Raw genomic sequence first — 22242 nt, 5'->3', positions numbered from 1 at the left:
TTTAAATGAGAATATTAACATTTTTCTAATGATATTTAGCATCATTAAACATATTAAAAATATTAACTGTTGGTCTGTCTTGTATAATACAAATCTGTCTCCCAGTTTATAATTTGGATATATATGATTTCCATTTTATTTATACCATTTACCCTATATTTGATGAATTGTCAGACATTTTTGAGGTGAAAACTCTGCTTTCCTTTCTGTTTTTGTTTTTAGTGTTATGTTTTGAGAGATCTTGCCCACCAGTTCTGCTTTATTTTACCATAATCTTTTTCATCCTAGCTTTGAAACTGTGTTTTCCCTAATATACCCAATAAACGCCTTCGACGCAATCTGGCCTTATCCCTGCTCCAAAGAGTAGATATAATTGTTGTTAGTTTCATGAAAAGTCTCACCCTTGGCTAATTTTCAAGTTCCATTTTGTACTTAGGAAATCATTATCAGCTTTCTTTGGTTACCCTTCTCTGTCATTATTTGACCATGTTTTGTGTGTTGTGCTCTGTGTAAAGAACTTTGAACGCATTATGGCATGTAATCCTAACTAGCGTGAGCTGGAAGGCTCGAGTTTACAAGTTAGAGGCTTTTTCTATAATTTCCCTGCTTTATAATGTGAAAGCAGGGACTTCAGATCTGTTTGCTCTCACCATCCACACACAACAGGTATTTTTATTCTCATTTTACAGTTGAATAAAACAAACTAAATAGCATGCTCTTAAAAGCAGTTATGTTTTCATAAACTTCTTTTTTTCCCCACAGTGACTTGTACTTAATAGACAGACAATAAATGTTCTGTCAAAAAATGTTCTGCCAATGTTCTTTCTGGTTTTAAACTATACCAAAGCCACAGCTTTTGATATGTATAATCTTTCTTTTAATTTTATTTTCTGTAATTGGATTGTACTTAATGGGACTCAACATTTGTAGAAGTTACTTTGAGCTATATCTTTACACACAAAAAAAATATTTTCCGAATATTATCTGCTATATGAAAATCATTAGGAAAAATAAGACTGATGAAGATATAGAACTACATTGCAAATACAATTTAATCTCTCTGTTATGACCATTTTTAGAATCATTAATCACTACCCAAGATGTTTGTCTTATATTTGAGAAATTATTATTGTTCATTTTTAGGACACAGCAGGCCAAGAGAGATACCGGACTATCACCACAGCCTATTATCGTGGGGCCATGGGCTTTATTTTAATGTATGACATCACAAATGAAGAGTCCTTCAATGCAGTACAAGATTGGTAAGTAAGAGCCAATTCTTCCATTACTAATAATATTTTCTTTTCATTTAGCTTTCTCTTCCTCCTCAAAACAATGACTATTCTAATTGCAATGTATATGTTCAATGGAATACTACAATGTCCTTGTGCTTCATAAAACGAACAGATACTAGTAATGCACAAAACTACTATTTAGCGATTCATAAGAGATAATTTTGGTGATTTGGTGATTTTTCAACATTTTGTCTATTCCAGTGCTTTGCAGTTTGTCATCCTTATTCCTATGGAGATGAGAGCATTGCTTTTGGTTGTTTTGTTTTTTTTTTAATGTAAATAATGAATGGTTTAGAAGTTTACTGGATCATTTACTTATTGTCTTTGCTGCTTTCGGTCCACAGCAGCACAGTTAAGTATTACAACTGAGATCATCAAGCTCACAAGTCTAAAGCATTATCTATCTGGCCTTTTACAGTAAAAGTTTGCTAACCCCTTGTCTAGAAGGTTGTTAAATAGTGTTCAGGATTTTTTTTTTTAATTGAAAATTTTAAAGGCTGGGATGAAGAAAAAGACAAAACCAAAATGCTTTCTGACTCACAGCTATATCAAACCATCTAAAAATACCTGTGCCTTTGATGAGTGTGACTTTTAGTAAGGGATTCACAGCCATGACTGTAACTTCAGCCTATTCTACCAGCCTCTTGTGTAGAGACCTTGACAAGCTAGTGGTCATGGTAATGAATTTCAGCAATAGGGCTACGTGTGGAAAGAGTGAGAGTCTAACTAGAACTTTGTGTGGTATTAGGAGGAAAGTGGAACTCCCACTGGTGGGACCGGGACTGAATATATACCACATTTCAGTTCCAAAGATAACCACAACTTGTTCTGTGTAAGCAATACGACAGTGAAACAAACAGCGTTCATTTTTTCCCCCATTTTACATGATAGTATTAGCCAAAATGATTTTTTTAACATGTTTGTCAGTTCAGTGAAGGTCAGATGCTGTTAAAAACCCTACTTTCCTTTAGATTATTTCTTTTAAATTGCAGTTTTTCATCTGGGGAAACCCTTATATCTTTTTTAGACACACAAATACACACACTCATGCATACACACTTACAATGTAAGAAATAATACCATTGACATTAGGGACAAAGGGAAATACATAGCTATAAAATGAAAAACATAAACTTGGGACCTCTGAAAGAATAATCTACTGAGGGATATAAAAAGATTAAGTACCCTTCCTTTTTGTAGACTAAATATTGTAAAAATGCCAGTTTTTCTCAAATTCATAAACTCAAGACAATCCCAATTAAATATCAGCACGTTTGGTAAAAATTGCAAAGAAATAGAGTCCAGATACAGACACAAAATTGTATGGAGTTTTAGTTTATGCTAACAGTAGTATTTCCAATTAGTGGCAAAAAGGCTTGTTAAATTCATAATATGGTAAGAGCTAGATAGGTGCTACACATAGCTCTGGCACACATATTGCCAAGCAAATGATCTTTTAAGTTGGAATGTTTCCCCTCAGGGAATGATGATACTCAGGGCTCCTAGGCAGGCAGTGCTCATGAATTGACTTCCAGAGCTCAAGGTTCCAAATGCTGTTTGCTGTTACACTCCTTGCCCTGTTGACAGCCAAGCTAAGAGGAAGGATTCATTGAGTTCCTTAAAAAAAAAAAAAAAAAAAAAAAGGGCAGTAACACTAGCAGCATTTCTATCAGTACCACTCACTCTCACATCAGAATACAGACAAGTCCAGCTTCCTCAGGCCTGCCTCACACCTTTTCTTGGTAACCTCAGTCAAACCTTCAATCCACTGAGGCTTCCTCACTGTCATCAGACCCATCTGCCCTATTCAGTCCTCCTCCTCCTCCAGTTCTTTAATTCTGTTTATCCAGTCTTTCCTTTTGAAGTTCTGCTTCCTGTCTTCTGAAAGGTGCATTTTGAAATGATTCTTATCTCTAATGGCTCCTCTGTCTTCTACCTAGATTTCACTCCCTCATTTTACTCAGCCCAGGTTAAGTGTATACCCATGGCATTTTTTTTTTTTTTTTGGACTACTTCACAATTTCCTTGGCCATCTTATCTACTCACACGCATTATTTATCACTTATACCAGATAACTCCAAAGTTTAGATTTCTGGTTCCAGACTGTCTTTCTAAACTGCAGTGTTGCATTTCCAGGTCCAAAAATATTTCTCCAACTGAACATCAAGCTGGTGCTTCATGATCAATTATCTTCACCCCAAACTGCTCCCCTTCCTTATATTTTTTACTTCTGTGCCTAGAGTCTGCAATACTCTGTCACCCAGTGCCCACCTTGAGTCCAGCTCTGCACCAGCCATCCCAACCTGGGGCCTGAACTTGCATATTATTATTTTTTTTTTACTATTCTTTGCATCCTTCCTTTCTATTACTTCTGTGACAGTAACAGCTCATTTAATTTTTTCATTTACTTTTACCCTCATAGTAGCTTTCCAACGAATCCTTCACTCTTTAAGTTTCTTCCTATCCCAATTTGTCTGATTCTACTACAGCTATAAGGATCTTCCTAAAGAATGTGAAACTAAAGATCATGGAAGACTCCTGCCCAAAAGCCACAACTCACCATTACCTCCTTAATTAATTAAAACTTTCTCAGTTGACATACCATATCGTAGAGCCACTCTATCTGTATATCTCCTCTCCCTATTCAAGAACAAGATTGAACCATTCACTGCTTCTGGATATTAACCTAAATTTGCCAGTCTTTGGGGGGTTTTGTTTGATTTTTTGCTTTGATGGCATCCTCTGCTTATGTATTTTGTAAAACCTCCCACTCTGCCTCCTGTATATGTGGAGCTCTATCAAAATTCAACAAAACCATCTGTGAATCAACCCTTACTTACTCATTTTTAAATCAAAATTGTATGATCATTGATTAGCTTTTTAAATTCATTCAACAAACATTTTTTGAGCACCTACTCCATGAGAGTCAATCTGCTGGATGTTACATTTCGTACCAATGCCAGCATTTACTCTCTTAGTTAATAGATTCATTCTCTCAAAGTTATCTGACACAGAAATTTGAGCACTATTTTTGATTTCTCCCTCTTTTACCTATCACATCTCATTGACTACATAGTGCAGTTTTTTTTCTGAATGCCGTTCAAACCTATTTGTCTCCTTTGGCTCCATTCCCACTGTTTACTCCAGATTACCATTAGCTCTCATCCACTTTAGAAACTTGATTTTAGGATTAAAAAAATACAGAAAAACAGATATAGCAAAAAGAAGAATCACGTGGAACTGATTTGCAACTGAAGTTTCAAATACTTTCCCTAACAAAATCCAATTCAATGATACAGGAAGAAAAGAAAATGCTTATTGGCTGTAATCTCAGTAAAATCATTGAACTATCTTAACTATAGAAAAATTTAGATTGTCAGTTTTCTTAAAAATCTAATCTGTTAAGAAGGCAGTCATAGAAATTTAAAGAGAAAATCAGCAAGCTAGCAGATCACTTTAGGAAATGAAGATTATCCCTTTTTTGAAAGCACATTAGACTATGCTTTGTATTTACCAATTAAATTGTATTCGAGCATTTAAACTAAGTAAACACATCCTCTTTAATTTAATCAAATCCCTCAGTTCTATAAAAGAAGAAACTCATGATGAGCTTATTTAAAAAGTTATCTAGAGTCTACAAATCTTCAAAATCAATGTAGGAAAGTAAACACAAAGGATGTATAAGCAGTGCTGTAAACCAGTGTTACCTCAAAAAAAAAAAAATGATGCACATAAAGTGATCTAAAAAATAGTCACAGACAGTAACTCTCAAGAATCAAGAAAACTATATTAGTTTTAGTGCTTGGTTTCTACAAATAAAGTGTGCAAAGCTTATGTATTACTACTTTATTGAGAAATATATACAATCTCAGAGAAGCAAGACTGAGGAGAAAGGAAATATATCGGGGGAAGAAAGACCAACACTAGTTGACATATTGCACACCCATCAGCATCTGACATCAATTGTAAGTGACTGTTGATCTCACCAGAACTTCTTTGGTGAGTCATTCAGAGAAACTACCTGGTAGAAGAAGGGGGGGTCAATTTACACATCAGCTCTTGTCTTCTGTTGTTCAGATGTTCACTTCTGGACCTTAAACTCCCTCACACTTCTGAGTTACACATACATGGATTATTTATGACTCAGTGGCAACAGGGAAACTTCATTGTGGGAGGCAAGGTCCTTGGCATTGACAGGAAGCGAGCTGCTTTGGGTTGTGCCTGTGTCACGTTTGATGTCAGAAGATATAGCTGTGCAGAGTCCTTGTGGAAGTGGTTGGTGGAAAGAATGGAAAAAACAAGCAGCCAAGAGCCCTTCCAATAGGTGAGTCCAGGGACATCTGAAGGGATGCATAAAGGTATCTGATAGAGACTTTAAAAATCTTATGGAAATCCAAAGAATAAAATGGTTATTGTGTTTAAAATGAAATTTAGTTCTGAGAATCCTGGAAACCAAAGTGAACACCCAAGCTGACAAAAAAATAAACATGGATAGAAAGGTAGGTAGGTACATAGATAGGCAGATGAGAGAGAGAGAGAGAGAGAGAGAGAGAGAGAGAGAGAGAGAGAGAGAGAGAGAGAGAATATTGATCTGTAGATAGATAGATAGATAGATAGATAGATAGATAGATAGATAGATAGATAGATAGATAGAGCTATAGCTCCATCAAATCACCCAGGGCAAAAAATACATATTTTTTAATTAAATTCTGGTGAAAATGTCTTTTATTTGGGGCACATTAGGCTTATGTCAACAATGAAAATACCTTACAAATCCTCTCTTATAGTGCCTTCAGGACTTCGAAGACAAACCTTAGAGCTTGTTCAGTGAAGGGCCTTATAGGGGGCTAGGCAAATTCTAGGCACAAAGACTTCTGTGGTCTCATGTGATCCAAGAATTGCATCGTAACCTCAAGGAAATGTGTTTGCCATACATGCTACCTAGATTATCTTCCCTAAACATTATTTTTCTTCCTAAAGCATGTGCTAGAAAGGCAGTTTGAGATTACGTTTTCTGAAGAGGACCTCAGGTGCTTATATTGTATCGAATGTTATGTAAACCAGGTACTTGTATTATTTACTATACTTCTTTGAATTTCTCAGATGGAACAGTCACATTGTGTGCTGCCACAAAGCTTACAATATTGTTGATTAGCACATGTGATAAGAATCTGTGTAATCATGCTCATTACCTAGACAACTTGCCTGATCCTCTTGTGCTTAAATCTGTGTGGAGTTGTCAAAAGCAGCAATCAGGTTTTGAACTGAATTGAAATTTAAATTGAAGTTGCCCTTTAAAAAGAAATGAGTATATTGTGCTTTGAATCCTCCAATGGGTTTTTATTTAAGAGACAAATTAAATGTATTATTAGAGAGACAGTTACCAAATAGATTTAAATAGTTATAGAAACAGGAAATCACCAATGAAAACTTTACTCCTTTTGAAATGTTTTTCAAGTGAGTCATGGTCAAAGAGTTTACCAGGTACTGGTTGGAACATGATCCCTGAAATATGGATTGCAGGTTAGTTGTCCAGGCTCTTCCTGAGCATCTAGCACAATGACTCAAGTTGTCTACACATACTGTTGTGCATCTTAATTTGACTTAAAATCTTGCCCACTCCTGACTTTCAATGTGTTTCTTTTCTAAGTGTGGCATGGCCACAGGCTGCTGTATTTCCTGTCATTGGCTTATCTCCCCCATGTTATTTATTTACATTCTGTTTCTTATGCCACCAGCAGGAACTATAAATATAAGATTTTTTTTTGAGTCAGGAAATCTGGTGAGCAGATTGATATTTTTTAAAAACCATCAGACTGAGGATAGGAGTCTAACACCCTCTTCCCACCAGTTTTAAATAATTCATTTCTATGACGTTAAAGGTACCACTTCAGATGTGCTCTAACTAGAATGAGATTTGACCTTCAAATATCCTCTTTCTCTTCTGCATTGTATTTTTTTTTCTCTGAAAATATTATGGTCTTAAATTAAGGTGACCTTAAGTTAAATATAAAATGATTTTAAACTAATGATAACTAAGGTGCTAAACCTTTTTTCAGCATTTCCTAACCTTGCTAAAGGATGCTATCAATAGAGTCAGCTTTGTCGAATGCTTGGAGGGGAGCAGTGGTGGGATTATATCACAAACATAAGACCCTCCAGTTTTACCATCACCTTGATAAGGGTTGGAATAGAATCAGGCCATAATTATGAAAATGAATTAATTCTTTCAATTCAAATCTTGTAAGGAGGTACTTCCAATTTTACCAACATTTTGTCTTGACAATAAGTCCTCCCATCCTATTTCTTTGCATATCTCCAGAGGATATGAGAGTAGAATTGATAAAGAGAAATCAAAATGTGCTTTACCTTACAGGGTGTCTTGGTATTACCTGATTAATTCCTATAGCATATTCCATCCCTGAAATAGTAATTTTTTTTTAATGGAGGGAAGAGTATACCTGAGCAATGGGATAGTACAGTGAAAGTATAGCACATCATATATCTGCATGAAAAATTGCAAACATAGTAAAAATATGAAGCCTTAAATTAAAAATATCTAATTAAATGTTTCATTTTATCCAATATCTTCCAGAGCAGAGTGCATTGTATTAATCACAGAGCAACTTTTTTTTTCAATGACCCTAGAAATAGCAAGACTTTAAGACTAAGCAAAGCACAAAGCACATTAGCAGTTAATGTGCTGACTTTGTACAGAGAAGGACATAAGGGAATAGAATGTCTGCTTAAATAGAATCCTGTATGACTGTGTTTTGGTGACTAACTAAGCTCAACTGTATTTTGGAGGTGGTAATTGCTACTTCATAAATATTGACACTGAAGTAACAGATCGGCACCAAATTCTAGTAACTGCAGCTTTAATCTGACTATCTATGTAGAGTGCATAAGGATTAAATAAGAGGTCTGCACTCTTGATACAAGGCCCTTTATAAATATGACTGCTATTTGTTCTGTTTCACATGCACACTGAAAATAGACTGCTAGGCAGCTCCTTATGTGCAGTTTGTGTCACAATATTCATTGCAAACACTGGATTTTTCTCACAGGATTTCACAGGTTTCCACATATATTATTATACCTTCTTTTCTTTTAATTATTTTCCTGCCTATGGGGAGTAGATTTGCCATGAAGGACAATAATTACACCTGTCACATTATTCCTCAGGGAAGAAGATAGTAATAAGAGCCCATTTTCCAGTCCTAGATATTCAGCTTGGTTTCTGGGTGGTATTGTTCATAATGTTTGTTTAAAAGTAAATCTGTGAGATTTTTGATGGTTCCATTTAGAAAACAGAGTACTTGGGTTTAAAAATGAACAAGGTATAGTTGCGGCTTACGTGAGCCTTATGCAAGTATTGTCAGGCCGATCATTATTATAATTTCCTTCAAATGTGCTTTCTCAACACCATGAATGTATTTACTATGATTCATAACAATTGATCCCTATTTTCTCTTTATCCAATCAGCAAATAAATAACACTCAGCCATGGCATTGTGAAATGATGAGAAAAGTCAAATCTCCTAAATCTAAATTGATACAACTCCAGTCTAATTGCAAACTTTCTAAATCTATTGCACTGTTTGCTTAACGTGGGATTCTTTACTCTAGCTGGGGACTCCTGGAGCCCCATTCATTGATTTGCTCGTTCATTGATCTTTGTAGTTCGGTTCATTTAGATAGTTATCCAATCATAAGTTGTGAACCAACCCCCTCTACATACCCTCTCCTTAATAGAAGATGGAGGGAGGGAAGGAGGGAAATAGGGAGAGGGGGAGGGGAAGGAAGGAAGCAAGGAAGAAGGAAGGAAGGAAGGAAGGAAGGAAGGAAGGAAGGAAGGAAGGAAGGAAGGAAGGAAGGAAGGAAGGAAGGAAGGAAGGAAGGAAGGAAGGAAGGAAGGAAGGAGAGTAAAAGCGAAAAAAGGTAACTACTCAGAAAATTAGAAACCTAGCACATTACTCTCGAAAGGGTTGTATGTTGTCCCCAGGGTTGTATGTTGTCCCCAGGGATGATTGGTCATGTAGTATGATGGCTGATTCCATTAAATTTAGACAGAGCCCATTTTAAGTATTGTCACATACCTGTCCCATTTGTGTGCCAAGAATTTTCAAAATAAGAGCAAGACTCACAGGGTAAGTAAAAGGGTTTACAGGTGGCCCAGTCAGCTGTCAGTCTCTGTGCCTTCCATCTTCTGATCTTTACTTGGGAATAACTGTTAGAAGAATAGTTCTCTTTAAAGTGTAGTATAGCCTGTAAATATCAAATGCTTTTCCAGTCATTTTGAAAAATAAAGTTTTCCTTCTCCTAGCATATCAAAAGCAACTAATAGATAGCAATTGAAAAAAGACATGTCACAAGGCCCAAGTGGTTTCCTGCACTTTTTAACCAAATATTCATAGCAATGAAAATGTTTTCAGTGTCATCCCTACCAGACATAGGGGCATAGACCTCTGTAAGATTGGCCTCACTCTAGATAGTATGGGGGTTTCTCAGACCACCCTCACTTCTGACCAGCTGGTATAAATTGAGAGTTTCCCATGACTTTTCTTAGGTTTGAGCATTGACTAAAAGGACTCACAGAACTCAGAAAAGTGCTTTATTACAATTACAGTTTTATTATAACCAAAGAATACAATTCAGAACCAGCCAAAGAGAGAGATGCATAGGGTGAGACCTTAGGTGGTTCCAACTTCTGTAGTTCTCAAGGACACGTTTCCTTTCTGGCACTGTGATGTGTAGCAATATGCAAAGTATTGCCAAGTAGGGAAGTTGCTCCCCAAGTCCCAGCGTCCAGAATTTTTATTAGGGTTTCATTAGATAGGTGTGAATGAACTTAATTTCCAGCCCACTTCTCTTCTCAAAGGGAAGCCTGATATCACGTGACTAAAGGCACACAATCACATATTTGGTCTTTTCAGTATGAACACCCCACCTGGTTCCAATATCATCTGATTAGTATAAACTAGCAGTCATGTTCTAAAAGGCCCACCATGAATAAAAAATACCCCAGTCACTAGAGAGATACCAAGGGCTTAGAGGTTACCTCCTAGAAACTGCAGACAAAGGCCAGCCAAATTTTTTATTATGTAATATCCATTTATTTATTCATAAATCATAAGCACATACCACTGTATGAATCTATAATGCGTATTGTAACATACACGCAGAAAGCTAGATGGAAGGATGGATTAAATTTAAATAGAGATTCTAATATTGTTTTCCATCTGCCCTGTGGAAGATTACTTTGTAGAAAACTGCCCTAAATAACCCACCAAGGAGCCCTGACAAAAGCGGTGCCCAACAGCTGCAGTGACACCGGTCCTTCTCCCCCCTTCTTTTTTGCATCTCATTTCCCCTTGGCATTCTTTCCCCCCTTACCCCTGTTGGTCCCCAAAATTTGCTGTTCAAATTGTTCTACTGCCACTAATGTGAAATAAGTTATAAGGCCAGTACAACAGGATCGTGCTGAAGTGTCCTTCATCAAAATACCCACACAGTCTTACTTTTATGAGTAAATAGTAGAATAATAAGAATATTGCCTCTTTTTCTATCCCTCACTCCATCTCTGGTCAAACCCCTTCCTCAAGCTCATGCCTTCTCTGAATCCCACTGGATTTAATCGTAAACATGACCTTTTTGATAGATTTGTTACCTGGCACTTAAGAAGTTAAGTACAGTAAAAACTAGCTGTGTCCTCCCCCCAAGCCAGCACTTCCTAATTGCATTATCAAATATTTAAGTAATGTTAAAGCATGGATGCTCTGGTACAATTGAAATTATTTCTTTATCTTTCTGTTTTTGATAAACTGTGAACTTTAAATATGTATATTAATATGATAATTTATGTAAATCACTGCCACCATGATTTATATTCTGGAAATGAATCCTCTCTGAATTACTAGAGCATAGAATCTTATATCCCATGACCTGATAGTATGTATTGAAAAGTACTGAAGATGACTTAATTTATGTAGCTGGGTAGAACGGTTTATTTTAGGAGAATTTTCCTTATACTAGGAGGAAAAATTGACTTTTAAAAAAAATCCCATTAATTTAAAACCAAGAAAGATACAGATGTAGGTAGTTATGTGGGGGAGGGGTGAATGAGAAAGGTTTTGAAAAGGGAACAGGATTATTGGTTAAAGCTGGGGGAGGTAAACCCAGAGGTTTTGCAAACCCTCAGTTGAAGTCCCTTGCCTCAAAGTTAGATAAACCCAGCAAACCAAAATACTGTATGACCTTGGAAATTCCACAGCACTTAATCTTTTTCAGCCTTACTTGACTACATTTTTTTTAAATAATAAATTTTATTTTTATATTCCCCATACAATTGCAGCCCCCCCATTCTGACCCCAATCCCTCCCCTCCTGCCCCCCTCCCCCCAAAGACTATCTCTGGTTCATAATTTTTTGTTGATTTTGATTTTCACTTTCTTATAGTTATTCATTTTCCTGGTCCCTTATTTAAATTTTCTAGATTCCTGCTATGAGTGAGACCATCCGGTATTTTTCTTTTTCTTTCTGGCTTATTTCGCTGAGCATGATCCCTTCCAGTGCCATCCATGTTGCTGCAAATTGCATGTGTTTATCTTTTTTGAATGCTGAGTAATATTCCATGTTGTATATGTACCACATCTTCTTGATCCAGTCATCTGTTTTTGGGCATTTGGGCTGTTTCCAAAGCTTAGCTATTGTAAACAGTGCTGCTATAAGCATAGGGGTGCAGGTGCTCTTTGGAATTGATGTTTCTGTGTCCTTTGGGTAAATACCTAGGAGTGGAATTGCTGGATCATATGGAAGCTCTATGTTTAGTAGGTCCAGAAATCTCCACACAGCTCTCCATAGTGGTTGGACAAGTTTGCACTCCCACCAACAGTGCAGAAAGAGTTCCTTTTTCTCTACATCCTCGCCAAAATTTGTTGTTGCTAGTTTTTTTAATATGTGCCATTCTCACTGGTGTAAGATGGTATCTCATGGTAGTTTTGATTTGCATTTCCCTGATGACAAGTGACGTTGAACATTTTTTCATATGCCTGTTGGCCATTTGCATTTCCTCTTCAGAGAAGTTTTTTTTTTAGCTCTTCCAACCATTTTTTGACTGGATTATTTTCTTTATTGTTGTTGAGTCTCATCAGCTCTTTGCAGATTTTTGTGATCAGTCCTTTATCATTAGTGTTGTGTGCAAAAATGTTCTCCCAGTTGGTGGGGTTTCTCTATGTTTTTTGTTATTGTCTCTTTTGCTGTGCAGAAGCTCTTTAATTTGATGTAGTCCCAGCTGTTTATCTTTGCCTTCACTATCACTGCTTTGGGTGATGTGTCTGTAAAGATGTCTTTGATGTGAATATCACGTAGTGTTTCGCCTATATTTCCTTCTATGCATTTTATGGTTTCAGGTCTTATGTCTAGTTCTTTAATCCATTTTGAGTTGATTTTTGTATATGGTGTGAGGTAGTGGTCAAGCTTCATTCTTTTGCATGTAGCGATCCAGTTTTCCTAGCACCATTTATTGAACAAACTTTCTTTGCTCCAATGCATAGTCTTTGCTCCTTTGTCAAAGATTAGTTGACCATAAATCTGTGGGTTTATTTCTGGATTTTCTATTCGATTCCATTGGTCTGTATGTCTGTTCTTGTTCCAATACCATGCAGTTTTGATGATTATGGCTTTGTAGTATAGTTTGAAGTCTGGGAGTGTGATGCCTCCATTCCCTTCTTTTTTTTTTTTTTTCAGGAGAGCTTTGGCTGTTCGGGGTTTTTTGTGATTCCATATGATTTTCATCAATAGTTGTTCTATTTCTTTGAAGAATGACATTGATATTTTGATTGGAATAGCATTGAATCTGTATATTGCTTTTGGTAGGATGGCCATTTTAATAATGTATCCATAAGATAATTCACCACGACCAAGTAGGATTCATTCCAGGGATACAAGGATGGTTTAACATCTGAAAATCAATCAACGTTATCCAACACATCAACAAAAAGAAATATAAAAACCATATGATAATATCAATAGATGCTGAGAAAGCTTTTGACAAAGTGCAACACCCATTCATGATAAAAGCCCTTGAAATTCTTGGGATACAAGAAACATACCTCAACATCATAAAGGCCATATATGACAAGCCAACAGCCAGTATCATTCTCAATGGTGAAAAGCTGAAAGCATTTCCATTAAGATCTGGAACAAGACAAGGATGTCCACTCTCACCACTGTTTTTCAATATAATACTGGAATTCCTAGCCAGAGCAATAAGACAAGAGAAAAACATACAAGGAATCCAAATAGGAAAAGAAGAATCAAACTATCACTATTTGCAGATGACATGATAATATACATAGAGAACCCCAAAAACTCCACAGAAAAACTAATTCAACTCATCAGTCAGTTCAGTAAAATGGCAGGATACAAAATCAACACGCAAAAGTCAGTAGCCTTCCTATACACAAACAATAAATCTGAAGAAGAAGAAATAAAAAAAATCCCTTTTATTATCGAAACAAAAAAATAAAATATTTGGGAATAAATCTAACAAAAGAGGTAAAGGACCTATACAAAGAAAACTATAAGACACTGTTAAAAGAAATAGAAGAAGACACAAAGAAATGGAAAGACATCCCCTGCTCATGGATTGGAAGAATAAACTTGACTACATTTTAAATAGGAAATGATCTTAACTTACATGATGGTTGTGAGGTATAGAGGAGGAAATCTAATGTACCTGGAATACGGTTAGAGCTAATGGACTTTATCTTGCCTTTACGTCAATGTCAGACTAGTTTCCTATCCAAGTTACACATTAGAATTTTCTAGACATCTCAAGGCATATTGTCCTTTGTACCAATTCAATCAGAATTTCTGCTGTTCATATCACATGGTTTAAAAAAAAAAAATCTCCTCAGGTAATTGTAATGTGAGGTGGCACTGAAAGATGACATCTTTTCCCAAGGAAATTTTTTAGCCTCATATTATTGAAATTGGACTCTCATGTGTTAGTAACAACATTCTGGGGAAATAAATGAATATTTTATATATCTCATTGTAAGGTCAGGAAGACCACAGTGCAGGTTTCCTATGATCCAGCAGACTGGGTAAAGGAGGAGTCAGAGTCCTAGGTGGCTTTTTGCAGGTCTTTTATTGGGATTTACCCGGTACACAGCAGGCAGGGGTGCTGGGGGGCCGGGAGGCTGGCAGGCCTCCCAGCCCCCACCAAATCCTCACTCTATCTGGGCTCTCTGGCGTTCGTTCTGCTGCTTCTCGGCTTCTCTTTCGGCTTCTGCTGGCTTCCCCATGACGCCGCCCTTAAAAGCCGAGTCTCAGCCCAGGTGTACCCACCTATGTATGCCCACACCCTACTCCAGGTGCCCGCCATCAGGCATGCATTAAGGACCACAGGGTTCCGTCATCTATCCTGATGGCAGGAGGGCAGAAAAGCCTGAAACCTTTTACCTTACCCTACACTCTACACTCATATATACAATATATGATATATAATGTATTATATAATACATATATATAATATAGCCTCTTAACCTTTTGTATATTTAAAGTTTGCCAAAGTATTTTTTATACCCCTACCTCTACAACAAATCCATTAAAACTGACAACTCTATCACATATATTGTCACTTTGGATTAGTTCTTAATGCACTGTTTGCCAGTTTCTTTTCCCAAAACTCTGTGATGCACATAAAGACATAGAGCAGAGTCAAAGTATGGATTGGTGTAAAGGGCAGGACTGGACCCGTGCAGGTTTTCTGATCCCATGCAGACCAGGTAAAGGAGGAGTCAGAGTCCTCAGTGGTTTTTGCAGGTTTTTTATTGGGGTTCACCAGGCACATGGCAGGCAGGGTTGCTGGGGGGTTGGGGGGCTGGCAGTCCTCCCAGCCCCCAGCAAATCTTCATTCTATCTGGGCTCTCTGGCGTTCTCTGCTTCTGCTTCTGCTTTGGGCTTCTTCTCTTTCGGCTTCTGCTGCTACTGGCGTCCCCGTGACGCCGCCCTTAAAAAGCACAGTCTTAGCACAGGTGTAACCACTTCAGGTACCCGCCATCAGGCATGCATTCAGGATCACAGGATTCCCTCATCTATCCTGATGGTGGGAGGGCAGAAAAGCCTGATACCTTTTACCTTACCCTACAATTGGGAATTCCAATCAAGTGTTTGGAGCAGCAGCATTCAGATCACAAGCCCGTCATGTTTGCAAGGACAGAACCGGCAGCAGGACTTGCCTTTCTAAGGCAGGAGGTTGTACTAGAGTTCCTCCTAGCCTGAGATACTTATAGTTGAACCCACGGTTAAATTGAATAGTTTCCTCTAGATGGAGTAAAGCGATGCAATGACAGGTAGTAAGTTTTCCTGTTGAAGATTTGTCATGAGCGCTGCCTCTGCCAAAGTCCCCAGGCCCCATTGCTAGCCTTATTTTTTTTTAAATTTATTTATTTATGCATACAAGAGCTGGGGTACAGGACAGAGGTGTGGGGAAGAGGATTCACCAGAGACAGTGGGAAACAGAACAGGCAGATTGACCAAAGTACAATGCTGAGGGGAGCAGCAGGCAAGTCAGGAGAGGTCTGCTGCGCCATGTGGGTTGCTCCCTGGCTGGCCAGGGATCGAACTCGTGCTGCAGGGCTGCAGACAGCTTCTTAGGCTGCGTCTTAACCCCTTGCGCCACCAGGGAGACTCCATTGCTAGCCTTATTGATGGAAGTAACGAAAGAAGGATTGATATGGAAAAAACTTATGTAGGTCTGGGGTACATACAGCAACAAACATGCAGTGGTTACATGGTCTACCTGCTGTGCATGGCATCTCCAGCTAACTCAGTGTAGACCAGATTTTTGTGAGCAGTAGCACCACCTGGAAGCTCATTTGAAATGAGACAACAGATGCATATTGTCCTTCCTGTGTGCCCCTTGTTCTCTGTGATGATGTGACTCCACAGAAGAGAGGCAAGGTCGGATTATAAACTTTGTCTGAATTGGCAGAATAGGGTGATTGTCCTGTTTGTCAGTAACCACTCACTGTAATTTCTTTAACTTGAATGTGAAATCAATAATATGCTGAAAATAGCATATGAAATTCAGTTCAATCAACAAGGGTTGTGAGGTTTTTTTGTTTGTTTGCAACTGGAGGATTTTTGCATAGCAATTTCTACAAAAGATGCCAACATGAATCATATCCTACTTTGCCAAAATTCATTCTTTCAAAGGAAAAAGATATGTGTTGCTCTGATACACTATTGCAGAACCAACCTTTGTCTTTTTAGCCAATCTCTCCGTCTTTCTCTTCCCTCCATCCTTTCCATGTGGCAAGTGATTTGCCTCCTGCCACCTTCTGATTTACAAAGCCAGCCACAACAGGCCACCAGCTATGTCTCAAATGCACAAAGCTCTCGCTGCTCTTATTGTTCCATCATATTGAGGGCTTCCGTCCTTACAGCAGACCTCTGGGGGCCTCCTTTTCTGCTAAAACTCACCTCAAATAGTGTGGGCACTGGTTAGGCCAGCCATGAGGCAGGTTTTCACTAAATGTTTGTTCTCTTCCCTTACTCCTGATAGAGTGTCAGGATCAGTTGCTTCTCTAAGCACCTCCTGTACTGTCCCTCATGTATCTCATAAGTTCATGTTTTTATTTATGTGTTGTATTTTCCTGCTTACCTATTAATTTCCTCTATTATGCTATAAGGTTCTTGACAATGGACTATAAATTAAATATATTCCCATATAACCCAAGGAGCCCTCAGAGAGCCTAATTCTTAGCAGGCAATCAATAAGCAATTGATTAGTAGAAGCAACTTTACCCCATGTAACTTCCCCTTTGACAGGGTTTTCTTCTTATCTAAACTTCTATTAGCTAATTTTTTTTGAATAATCAGCACTAATCAGATTAAAACAATTTATCCCAGGAACTAGTCATATTAAAACAATTCACAGAAAGTATAAGTTGGTAATTGATTTGCTTGGACAGCTGGCCATATTTGCACTTTAGGAGAGTTTTGCATTCCAAACTGATCTCCTATTTTTAAAAGATTTATGGCAAATATAAATAGGAGTTCTTTTTGTTCCTTGCTGAGGTTAGCAAAACAAACAAGCCAAAACCAACTTCTCATTCTAAGCAAACAGCATCCTCCCTGTAACTATATCAAAGAATGAACACAGGGAGCCAACATCATTCTGTGGTGATGTCAAACCACCCACCCTCTCTTATGACCTTTGCAAGGAACTTCTTTATGTGGAACTTAAGAAAAACAAAGACATCACAAAGGGAAAGAAAGATGGCTTAAATGCTGGCTATTTTAACTAGGGATCAGGAAGCAGCTAACTTCCTGATATAGAGTATTACTGTATATATGCACACACACGTATCCATCCTTATGATGTTTCAAGAGAACTGCATGTGGTAGCTGAGCTTGAAATTAAGGACTTTGATTTATGACTTCTCATTAGCAGCCACTATACATCAACATGATCCAGTACCATCTTGCATAACAATCAGCTCATCCATAAAGTACATGTTTGACAGCTAGAATAAAAAGCAATATTTTGTTCATGCTACTTCTGCATCTATAGAGGGAATTCACACAATTTTTTCTGAAATCGAGAATCTCCTATATATCTTCCTGAAATAGGGTGTCTCCCAAAGTTAGTTTGTATATCAAATATATTCACAGATTCTGAAAATTATCCTACGACTCTAACACTCCGCAAGTATAAATGATATTTATTATTTCAATAATTGCCATTCCTGTATTTATGTCATTGATTCCAGTTTCTAGACCTGAGAACTGTTTGATTGTTTCCTTGAGCTTGATAGTTAATTCATCCATCAGGAGACACATACAGAAGGTCACAAGAGAACAGTAGAACTAAAACAGATTCAGTGGACTGTAACATTCTTAATTATTCTGACAGAAGCTTCAAATTCTCTGCTCTCAGGAATTAACTCATGCTATGAGTAGATACCACTCTCATTGATATAGCAACTACAACAAAACCTTCTTTACTTATTTTATGTCTTTTCTGACCAAATGTATCTTTCATGATATTTCTAGGTAATAATTAACATGAATAATAACATTTGAAGGATCCTTATTAAAACTTTTAGTAGGGTTGAAGGATGTAGCAAATAAAAGTATTCACCATCCAATTAGATTTGAAATTTAGATAAATAACGACTACATTTCTAGTATAAGTATTCCCATGCTATATTTGGGATGTAGTCATACTAAGAGATTATATAGTATTCATCTAACATGCAAGCTTGACAGAATATCCTGTATTTTATTTGGTAACCCTACTTTTTGGACAGGCATAGACAGCCTGAAAACTTTTTATATTGCTCACACCCTAGTATTTTTCTATTAAACTTCCCTCTTACTGTTTTTCCTGCCTCTTCCATTTTTCTGGAATTTACAGCTGGTAACCAAATGCATTCTATTACTTACTCGAAATATTTATTACTTATGGAAAAATACATATAAGCTTCCAAAGGGTGGGGTGTGCAATTTTCACAAAGAAAACAGCATAGCGTGAGTTCACTGGTAACCATCCCGTGGCACCAAACCAACTCTGTGTGTGTGTGTCTGTGATCTTTTTGTTTAAATATCCTTCTTGTTCATCAGTAGAATTATAAAATTCTTAAGTTTGAGACAACAAAGTAATACTCTATAAGTCACAATATTCAACACTAAAGTTATTTTCTTTGAAAATATATATTTTAAATAACAGCAAATACTATAATCAAGACCTTTAAAAAAAAAATAGAAGTCTTAGGGCCTCCCCTGGTGGCACAGGCGGTTGAGTGCCGCACTGTGAAGCTGTCCACAGCCTCTGCAGCTCGCGTTCGATCCCAGCTGGCCAGTGAGAATCCTACATGGCGCGCCAGACCGCTCCTGTCTCACCCGCTGCTCCCCTCAGCAGTGTATTTTGTCAGTCTGCCTGTTCTGTTCCCTGCTCTGGCTCTGGTGAATCCTCTCCCTCTCCCATGCATCTGGCCTGTACCCGGTTCTTGTATAAATAAATAAATACATCTTAAAAAAAAAAGTCTTAGAGCTTAAATGGCTCCAAATGAGATTTATATTGCTTACATCCAGCTCTCATCCTAAATAAATAAACCCTTAAATCCTTTCAGACACTTAAATAATATATATAGAGTCATCTTTGAAGAACAGCAGGGAACCTGCACTGTTACTTCATGTGGCCATAATGATGACTGCACTTGAGTGAAGGACAGGATGGAGCAATGATTACAAAATGCATACTAGGAAGAACTTTCCTGCACCTTTCCTACCACAAACTTTTTAATATAGTGGAGATCAGAAAATTCCTTAAAGTTACATAGGCTATTCCACTTTATTCAGAAAAATATCAGGGGAAAAGGATCTATCCATCCCAAAAGAATGCTGGGAAACACTAAAAACAAGAAAGATAACTCTTTTAAGCATTAAAATTTGCCTATTTTATCATGTGTTTATCCTTGATATTATAATCACCTGCTTTTGTGTCTTTCTGTCCCCTAGATTGAGAAATCCCATGAGATGGTAAGAGCCCTGCTTCATTTATCAAAGTGTTGCTATTGTTTAGTATAGTCTATGTCTCACAGTGTGTGCAGCAAGTATTTCAGAGTCTGGGAAACATTGCTATACAGTGGAATGCAATTGAGGGGGAGAGTTGAGTAAAACTACTCAATTTTCTAATTTTGAGACAAACCATACCTCTAACTGTTGGCTTACTTGTAGCCCCAAACTTGTATTTTTCAAAGATCTATAAGTTGTGTGTGTGTGCGCGCGTGCGTGAGTGCGCGCATGCTTATCCATTTAACCCATTTGGGAAGAATTTTTTTTTTAAAGATTTATTTATTTTTTATACAAGAACCAGGGTACAGGCCAGATGCACGGGATGGTGAGAGGATTCACCAGAGACAGAGAGGGGAACAGAACAGGCAGACTGACGAAATACACTGCTGAGGGGAGCAGCGGGCGAGATAGGAAAGGTCTGCTGAGCCACGTGGGATTCTCACAGGCCAGTCGGGATCAAACCCGCACTGCAGAGGCTGCAGACAGCTTCACAGTTCAGCACTCAACTGCCTGTGCCACCAGGGAGGCCCTTAGGAAGGATATTAAAGCAAGTGTAGGAAATATTTATCAAGTAAAGATGACAGCACTCCATCACAAGTAAGCTCCCTCTTCTATAGCATAGTTCCTGGAAAGTACTTGAAGTGAGGGCTCACATTCACCAGCTTGCCAGCCTCTCTTGCACTGAGTGGACCATGCAATGAGTTTTCAGCAAGAGATCACTAGCTAAAGTAATATATGCCACTATATTTGCTTTGCATTCACTTTTTCATCTTTTAATGGGCTTGATGCAGAATCTTGGTGGTCATAGGGTAAAGATGATAGAAACAGAAATGCAAGGAACTCGAGTTTCTAGAAAGAGTGTTTCCCTCCACCCCCTCAATCAGGAACACTCATTTTGGACATTATGTATACAAGGAATAAACTTTTATCATGTTTGAGCTTATATGCTCCACAAAATAGCCTCACTCCTAACTAATATAATTTAGAGCTAGGATTTTATTTCATGCCTATTCACTTTTCTCCTATTCTGTCCTCCTTAAAAACACTTGTTTATAGGGTATATATTTTTATAGCTTGCCCTTCCCCATTTTTCCTACACAGTGTTTGGGAAAGTCCCAGTACTGAGGAATCATGATTCTCAAAAACTTCCAAAGTGACTGGTTCTGTATGAATTTTCATTTCTCTTAACCAATATTTATCTAGTGCCCCTTATGTAGAGCATGACCTTAGTGATAAAAAGATAACTAACTGATGTGTTTTCAAAAGAAATAGGCAGACAAAGGATAACTTACAAGGGAATGGAATGGAAACTGTTAGCAAATACACAGGAGTCTGGAAGCAAGTAGAGCATGTTGTCTCATTTGGAGTAGATGAAGGACTCACAGAGAGTGCCGCTGAGTTAGGTCTTAGAAGATGATTAGAAGTCTATCTAAGGAGCCCCTGTTTATATCTCTTAACCACTTGTAGAATACAGTATGCTGCTTTTTATAAAGCTATATTTATTTGTAATATTAATCATTCTTCAGAAACAACTATCCATTATTTTTCTTTTATACTTTTGCTGAATAAAGTTTTTAGCTATTAACTTTACCATTAATAATTTATTCTTTTGCTTCAATCACCATGATCTCATCCATATTTTTGAAGTGTTTTTCTTTTTAAATCAAATTCTTTAGTCCATCTGTAATTCATGGTTGTGCATGATAGCAAGTAAATTATTCCCTACAAATATGTTTAATCTACATTTTAACCACTATTTATTTGTCCATTATTTTATTTCACACAGTACTATAATATATTAGACTCCAGGCCTTGGCTCTGTTTCAAGGATCTCTGTTCCAAGGATCGTATTCTAGCCTTTTATTTATTTTTAACCTGTATCATACAATTCTCACACCTGGTGCTTTATAATACTTCTTCGTAGGGCAGGCTCCTCAATGTTAGTCTTTCCTCTCACTCATCTCAGTTGAATTCAGTGTGACTCTGGCAAGGGACCAATTTCCAAAGACCAGATGTTTAGAAACTGATAAGATGAATGGGAAGAAATAAAGAGGTTTAGAGGAGGAAAAAAGGAATTAGTAAACTATATAATTGGTGCTTCTTACTCCATGCTTTTGTGAGTACTTCAAGGAGATCTCTTGATCTTTGTAAGTCTATTTAAGACCTTGGGAAATAGATGTATGATATATATATATATTGCATAGAATCATCACTTGGCCTTGGTTCATTTCTTTACATGTCAGCAACTCTATTCAAGGATCAGCTTGAGAAAGAATACTTGCATTCAGCAACTCTTTGTAATAGATATAGAAACTCCAAGACTTATTTATTAGAAAACATTGAAACTTAGTTTAAAA

The 22242-nt window shown here is 37.4% G+C and overlaps 1 protein-coding gene across 1 annotated transcript in view; it reads left to right on the top strand.

Annotated features, from left to right (window-relative positions):
- RAB3C (RAB3C, member RAS oncogene family) overlaps window positions 1-22242 on the top strand; it is a gene marked incomplete at both ends in the record, with an annotated part of 227304 nt that overhangs the window by 103738 nt on the left and 101324 nt on the right. The window contains one exon of the mRNA XM_084233995.1: window positions 1144-1262. Within this exon, the coding sequence (XP_084090121.1) occupies window positions 1144-1262 (119 nt within the window). The remainder of the gene's footprint in view (window positions 1-1143; window positions 1263-22242) is intronic.

The sequence above is a fragment of the Talpa europaea genome, assembly GCF_964194135.1.
Source record: "Talpa europaea genome assembly, chromosome: 5".
Classification (NCBI taxonomy): Eukaryota; Metazoa; Chordata; class Mammalia; order Eulipotyphla; family Talpidae; genus Talpa; species Talpa europaea.
The sequence above is the reverse complement of the archived record's forward strand: the minus strand, read 5'-3'. Positions and strand labels throughout refer to the sequence as shown.